Here is a 6,688-nt window from a genome sequence, read left to right on the forward strand (position 1 = left end):
CCAGGTGCGCAGCGGCAACAGCCCCGGCGGCGGCAGCAGGTGCGGCCCCGCCCCGCAGTCAGGGCGGGGGCGGACCCCAGCGTCCCGCTCTGCGCCCGAGGCTGGCGCTGGAGGCTGCGCTGCTGCCCGGGAGCCGCTGCCAGCGGCCAAACCCGCCCAGCCAGCCTGCAGAGCCCCGGAGCCCCAGAGCCTTGGGGACTGTCCACCGCCCTCAGGGTTCTGTGCGCCCGCCCCTACCTCTTCCCTTTCCTCCAGGAAGCTTGTCTTGACCCCCACTACACCCCCAAGTGACCCCGATGTCTTCTCTTGCTACTCTCAACACCCCAGGTGCAGGGAGGAGAGAACTCCCATAGGCGCCCCTCCCTTGGAAGCCCATGGAAAACCGGAGAAGGGACAGGCGGCCTGCGGCAGCCTCACCTGGTTCCAAACCTTCCACACTCTGGGTCTCAGTTTCCCATCTAGCCCTGAGAGCAGATATAATCCACCCGGGACCCAGCCAGGCCAGGAAAGCAAGACAGACAGGTTTAATTTTATTACAGAAACTGCTGCTGGCTGAAGGGAACAGGCCAGCGAGGTGGGCTCAGGCTACCCCCAACAGCCAGGATGGGGGCATGGCCGGATCTGGCGCCCAGAAGTCAGAGGGAGGCCCAGGAAACTTGCGCAAGTTTTCCTGCCTTGTGGCTGCCTGAGGAGCCCCCACTCCCAGTTCTGTGGGTGCCCGGGGTCACCCAGAGTTCAAGTCAGGTCTGTGCCAAGCCTGAGAGCCCCCACAAAGACGAGCAGGCGGAACAGGCGGGCGGCGCCCAGATGCCCTGAACATACAGGGGACTCCTGCGGCCCCCCATGGGCATGGCCTTTTTACAGCACCCCTCAACACGCATAGCGGTGGGCTGGTGGGAGGTGCTGGTGGTGGCACCGTCTCAGCTCCTGGTGGCCTCTAGACGGGCTCTGGCCCTACACATCTGTGCTCCTGGCACTGAAGATGGAGGCTGGGTTGGGATGGGTGGGCATCGGGGGCCGAGAGCCTGCCCCCACCCCGCCCAGCCTCTGCCTTCCATGCCACATCTTCTCACGCAGCCTCTGGTACTTCACCTCCAGAACCTTGTTCTTCACTGACTGAGGGACGTCGGGCACGAACCAGGCGGCAATGAGCTTGATGCACAAAGCCACATGCTAGGGGCAGCACAGGAGAGGTCCAGCAGGATCAGGGCCAGCAGGCATTTGGGGGTTCCAGGCCGGGGAGAAGGGCTGGAGAGAGAACTGCCCAAACCCACTCCAAGGCCTCTCCCGGTTCTGGCTCACCTCAAAGAGGATGACGAAGGCCAGGCGGATGGCCAGGAGGAACCAGAACTGCTCGGAGAAGTTGTAATCGGGGGGATTGCGGTAGTCCCTGTATCTGGGGTAAGGAAGTACCTGAGGTCAGGGGTCAGGAGTTCAGAGGGCATTCTTGGGGGATGGGGAGTTCCAAACCTGCACAGAGTCACGTTTTCTGAGCCCTCAATCCTATCCGGGTCCTGGAAGTCCTTGGTGTGGAAGACGGACAGGCTGTGGTTGACGTAGCCCTTGAGGCAGCTGGGGAGAGGGGAGAAGAGTGTGGGGTGGGGTGTCTTCCAGGGCGGCCCCTTCAGGCCCCAGGGTGCTTCTAGCTTGTGTTATGGAGCAAACAGTGAGGTGGGGGCCACACCACAGACTGCCTCCAGTGGGATGGGGCTCCCAGGCCAAGCACATCTTCACATCCAGGGGCTTGGGGGTGCTGTGGGGACTCTGGACATCACCAGCCACTTTCCCTGCCAGGGACTGACCCTGGGGACCCAGTCTGGTTTGGTGGTTCCTCCAGGTCAGAGAGCTGGATAAATCAGAAGAGGACACGCAGAACCTCACATCGGGAGGGAGCCGTTCTGGCAGGGCCTGCCCAGGAGGCAGCAAGGTCTGGGAACTTCACCCTCAACTGCAGTCCTGGCCAGTTATCCCTGACCTCCAGCGCAGGGCCTGCAGTCAGTGGGCACAGGGCAGGGGCCACCCCCAGGACCCAGCCTCATTAAAGCCCCAGGGGGTATTGACAGATGCAGCCATTCCCAGGAGGGACAGTCTGGGTTTCCCCAGGGCTTGGCTGTCGTGGGGCCAGTTTCTCCTCGGGGTCTCCAGACACTGTGAGGCCTTACTCGACGGTAGAGTTGGCTTCTTTCAGGCATGGGCTGTAGCGGTACTTGTAGACCACTCGGGGGATGAACTCAGATGTGAAGGCAATGATCATCCCGTTGGCAATGACCGCCAGCACACCAATGGTCTCCAGCACCTGCAGCCAGGTCCCTGCACCAGAGCAGTGGACAAGCAGTCTGACTTGTCTCCCTCGGCTGGTTCTGCCCCCCACCCCCGGCCAACGAGGGGCCTGCCATGTCTCTGTGCATGGTGTCCCATTGCAGCCCTAGGGCCACAGTATTCATGAGGAAGTCCCCAGCCATGGCAGAGCATGGCCTCAGCGCTCCTGCATCCCTCACCCTGATGTGGACAGGGAGAGACCCAGGACCCTCATCCCTCCATCTTCCTGAACTTCTCCCCCAAGCCACTCCACCTCGTGGGTTCCCACCCCAGGGTAAGACCTTGTAACCTGGGCCCCAAGACTGGGGGCCTCCCTAACACCTCTCTCCCTTTCCCCACATCCAGCGCCCCAGCCCCTGTGGCTCCCCTGCTGCCTGTCCGTCTCAGCGTGGCCAGAATTGGGACAGATGCTGGCTGCTCTGTTCCTGCCCTAGCCACTGGCAGAACCTGGGTCCCGCTTGGGGACGTCAAGCCCCTCCGTGAGATCCTGAAGGTTTGTGGGAGGGGCCTACAAAGCGCCCCGCCCCGCCCACTCGGGACCCTCCCACCCAGGCTCAACCTGCATCCCAGGCCAAGGCCGTTGGAGGAGGGCTGGGGGCTGTGTGCGGTGTGAGATCACAGAGATTATTTCCAGCTGAGCCGGCGTGGCCAGCGGGAAGCCCACAGGCCTGAGGCCGCCCGGTTCCCACCCATCCTGCACCCGCGGGGCCTGACCGATGTCCTTGGCCTTGCGCGGCACCAGGCGCCGCTGCAGCCAGACCATCTTGATGGCGTCGAGGCGGATCTCCACGAGGTTGCTGAAGAGCGCGAGCAGCGGCGCCAGCGGGAAGGCGGCCACGAAGATGGTGGTGAAGCCGTACTGGATCACTGCGGGGTGGGGGTCAGGCTCGCCGGCGCCCCACGCTCATGGCCGTGGACCCCCGCCCCGCATTAGTCTCCGCGAACCCCCGCCCCGCAGCGCCCACGCACTCATCTCCATGAACTCGTCGAACAGGCTGAAGATGTTGACAGAGTTCAGAAGGTAGTTGCGCCGCCAGTCCCTGAGCTCGGGGTCCCGGGGCAGGTGCCGGGCCTCGGAGGCCCGCAGAGAGCGGAACTTGTGGGTCACCCACCTGCGGGGAGAGCTGCGTGGCGGGGAGGGCACAGGGGCGGAGGCGCCTGGGGCTCCCGGGGCTGGGCGGGGTTGGCACTCACGGGACCAGGTACTCCCCGCAGTTGCTGAGTGTCTGCTTCAGGCCCATGATGATGGCCATCTGCACGAACAGGTCCATCATGCAGCCGCTGGCGTGGCACTGCGGGGCCAGAGAGGAGGGGTCAGGGAGGGGTCCTGGGGGAGGGTCGGGGGGCAGGTCCACCATGGAGCTGCTGACGTGGGGCTGTGGGGCCAGACGGGGAGGGGATCAGGGAGGGGTCCTGGGGACGGTCAGGGGAGCAGTGGCTCAGGGACAGGGCCTGAAGCCTGGGGGTGACTGACCTCTTCCAGCTTCCACAAGCCTGCCAGGCGCGTGGACTTCCCAGGGTGGCCGTTGATCCTGGGGGGGAAGGGGAGGTCTGGGGCACTGCAGGCCTGCCTCTGACAGGGTGGGTGCAGCAGGACAGAAGCAGGGAGGAAAGAACAGGCAGGGCAGGCCCTGCAGGTGAGCGGGGCACAAGTGCTCACATCCAGGTGAACCACACCCACACGTGGACGCGCACACACACACACACACAGGAGGCCACAGGCTCCCAAACTGCACCTGCACGTGGGCACGCACACACACACACAGGCGAGGCCACAGGCTCCCAGACGAACCGCACCCGCATGTGGGCGCGCACGCACACACACATACACACACACAGGCGAGGCCACAGGCTCTGACACGTGCTCCAGACAGTATCTGTTACAGGTGGCCTCAGTTTCTCCCCATGGAAACGGCACATTGGGTTGTTTTGTGTTTAAAATCACTTGCTTTCCATAATATGAGAAATATATGAACTATCTCAAACCAAAAGTCAGGCTCATGGTCAGTGGTGAAATCCGAAAGCATTCCTATTGTAGCTCACGACACCTGGTATTTAACACGGTTCTGGAATTCCTTGCAAATCAGCAAGAGAAATATAAAGTATAAATAGTATACATTTGCAAAGGAAATAATGGCTCTTTTTAGAAAACATGATTATTACCTGGAAAATCAAAATAAAACAACTGAAAGGCTGGGTGGATAAATCAATTGGGTGCTCAGGTGGATACAAAGTGAGCATCCAGCAGAACTGGCTTGTCTGTGTGGGAAAAAGCTGCAGGGAAATGTGGCATGAGAAAGCATCGGTCGCCCGCAGACACCAGCACAAGTTATACCATAACGAGACTGAAACTCACAAGGCATGTGTGGTGCCTAAAGGAAGAAAACTATAAAACTACCAAGGAGCATGAAAGACTTGCGTGGAGAACTTTGTTCTTCCATAAGAAAACACAGGATGTGTTTGTAGTCAGAGCAAGGGGCTGCAAAGATGTCCACATGCTCATTCTTGGAGCCTGTGACCACGTTCTTACCTGGCAAAGGAATTTTATCTCACACGGCAGATGGTATTAAGGCTGCGAATCAGCTGGCTTTAAGATGGGGAGATTGGGCCGGGCGCGGTGGCTCAAGCCTGTAATCCCAGCACTTTGGGAGGCCGAGACGGGCGGATCACGAGGTCAGGAGATCGAGACCATCCTGGCTAACACGGTGAAACCCCGTCTCTACTAAAAAATACAAAAAACTAGCCGGACGAGGTGGTGGGCGCCTGTAGCCTCAGCTACTCCGGAGGCTGAGGCAGAAGAATAGCGTGAACCCGGGAGGCGGAGCTTGCAGTGAGCTGAGATCCGGCCACTGCACTCCAGCCTGGGCGACAAAGCGAGACTCCGTCTCAAAAAAAAAAAAAGATGGGGAGATTATCTCGGGTTATCTGGTTTTCCTGGTGTAATCACAAGGGTCCCTCCATGGGGACAGGGAGCAGCTGGGAGCTGGCCTGACTCAAAAGGACTCAGGACCCAGAAGGACTCAGGACCCAGAAGGACTCAGGAGTCAGGAGGACTCAGGACCCAGGAGGACTCAGGACCCGCGCCCGGCCACCAATATTTTTTTAAAGGCACATTTAAAAAATGAAAAGACTGCCCGTTGGCTCAGGATGGAACGTTTCGCACACTGTGGGTGACTTTGTTGCTGACACGGCCTTTCTGGAGGCCTCTTTAGCAGGATCTATGTTCATGTAAACGCACACTCCCAATTCACAATTAAACTGGCGACTGCAGGCACGGAGGCTCACACCTGTCATCTCGGCACGTGGGGAGGCCGAGGCAGGAGGATTGCTTGAACCCAGGAGTTCGAGACCAGCCTGGGCAACATGACAAAACCCCGTCTCTACAAAAAATAGAAAAAATTAGCCAGGCATGGTGGCACATGCCTGTAGTCCCAGCTATTCAGGAGGCTGAGGCAGGGGGATCGCTTGAACCAGGAGTTTGAGGCTGTAGTGAGCCGTGATTGTACCACTGTACTCCAGCCTGGGGCAATGGATCAAGATACTGTCTCAAAGAGTAAATAAATAAAATAAAATGACAGGCTGCTGACACCCACTATCAGGTATCTCCTTATAGGTAGAAGGGAATTGGAGAGGCCTTCAGTCCACTCAAGACATCAGGCTTTCAGGCGAGATACTCAGGAAGCAATCCAGCCCTGCCGGGAGCCCCAGGAAGCCTCAGGACTTGGTTACCCTGGTGGCTTGGGGGCACTGATTCGGAGAATGCAGCCCCAGCTGGAAGGTCCCTGGGCCTCCTGCCTGACCACAAAGCCCCCTCAGGAGGACTAGAAGCTCACTAGGGGTTTGAACAACCAAGGACTCAGCACACAGGGTTGGACCAATTGACACTGAGGCCCCACAGTGTCCTCCCCAACCCCAGCCCCAGGCCCAGCACGTAGACAGCGTCCTTCTGCCTGCAGACAGGAGACCAGGGTTCACCCCCAGGAACCTCCAGAGTGAGAGGTCCACCAGGAGATACATGGCCCACAGCAAGCCATGGTGCACGCCTTTCCCAAGACGGATGGAGGTGAAGAACCAACATCTACGGGGCCAGGCGCGGTGGCTCACACCTGTCATCCCAGCACTTGGGGAGGCCAAGGCAGGTGGGTCACCTGAGGTCAGGAGCTCAGGACCAGCCTGGCCAACACGGTGAAACTCCATCTCTACAAAAAGTACAAAAATTAGCCAGACCTGGTGGTGGGCGCCTGTGGTCCCAGCTACTCAGGAGGCTGAGGCAGGAGAATCGCTTGAACCCAGGAATCAGAGGTTGCAGTGAGCCAAGATCGTGCCACTGCACTCCAGCCTGGGTGACAGAGTGAGACTCCATCTCAAA

The 6,688-nt window shown here is 59.6% G+C and overlaps 1 protein-coding gene across 5 annotated transcripts in view; it reads right to left on the minus strand.

Annotated features, from left to right (window-relative positions):
* Positions 1–509: 509 nt before the first annotated feature.
* The window catches only part of ANO9 (anoctamin 9), a 20,653-nt gene continuing 14,474 nt past the window's right edge, over positions 510–6,688 (minus strand). For 4 of the 5 annotated variants that reach the window (XM_017893996.1, XM_017893993.1, XM_017893994.1 and 1 more), the window contains 8 exons: positions 3,794–3,851; positions 3,514–3,611; positions 3,289–3,431; positions 3,034–3,186; positions 2,163–2,310; positions 1,471–1,572; positions 1,303–1,396; positions 510–1,173 (listed from right to left, as the gene is read on the minus strand). In XM_017893996.1, coding sequence (XP_017749485.1) covers positions 955–1,173; positions 1,303–1,396; positions 1,471–1,572; positions 2,163–2,310; positions 3,034–3,186; positions 3,289–3,431; positions 3,514–3,611; positions 3,794–3,851 — 1,015 coding nt within the window. In that variant the 3' untranslated portion in view covers positions 510–954. The remainder of the gene's footprint in view (positions 1,174–1,302; positions 1,397–1,470; positions 1,573–2,162; positions 2,311–3,033; positions 3,187–3,288; positions 3,432–3,513; positions 3,612–3,793; positions 3,852–6,688) is intronic. The other variant, XM_017893995.1, reaches the window with a different exon arrangement.

The sequence above is a fragment of the Rhinopithecus bieti genome, unplaced genomic scaffold (genome assembly GCF_001698545.2).
Source record: "Rhinopithecus bieti isolate Rb0 unplaced genomic scaffold, ASM169854v2 scaffold_25906, whole genome shotgun sequence".
Classification (NCBI taxonomy): domain Eukaryota; kingdom Metazoa; phylum Chordata; class Mammalia; order Primates; family Cercopithecidae; genus Rhinopithecus; species Rhinopithecus bieti.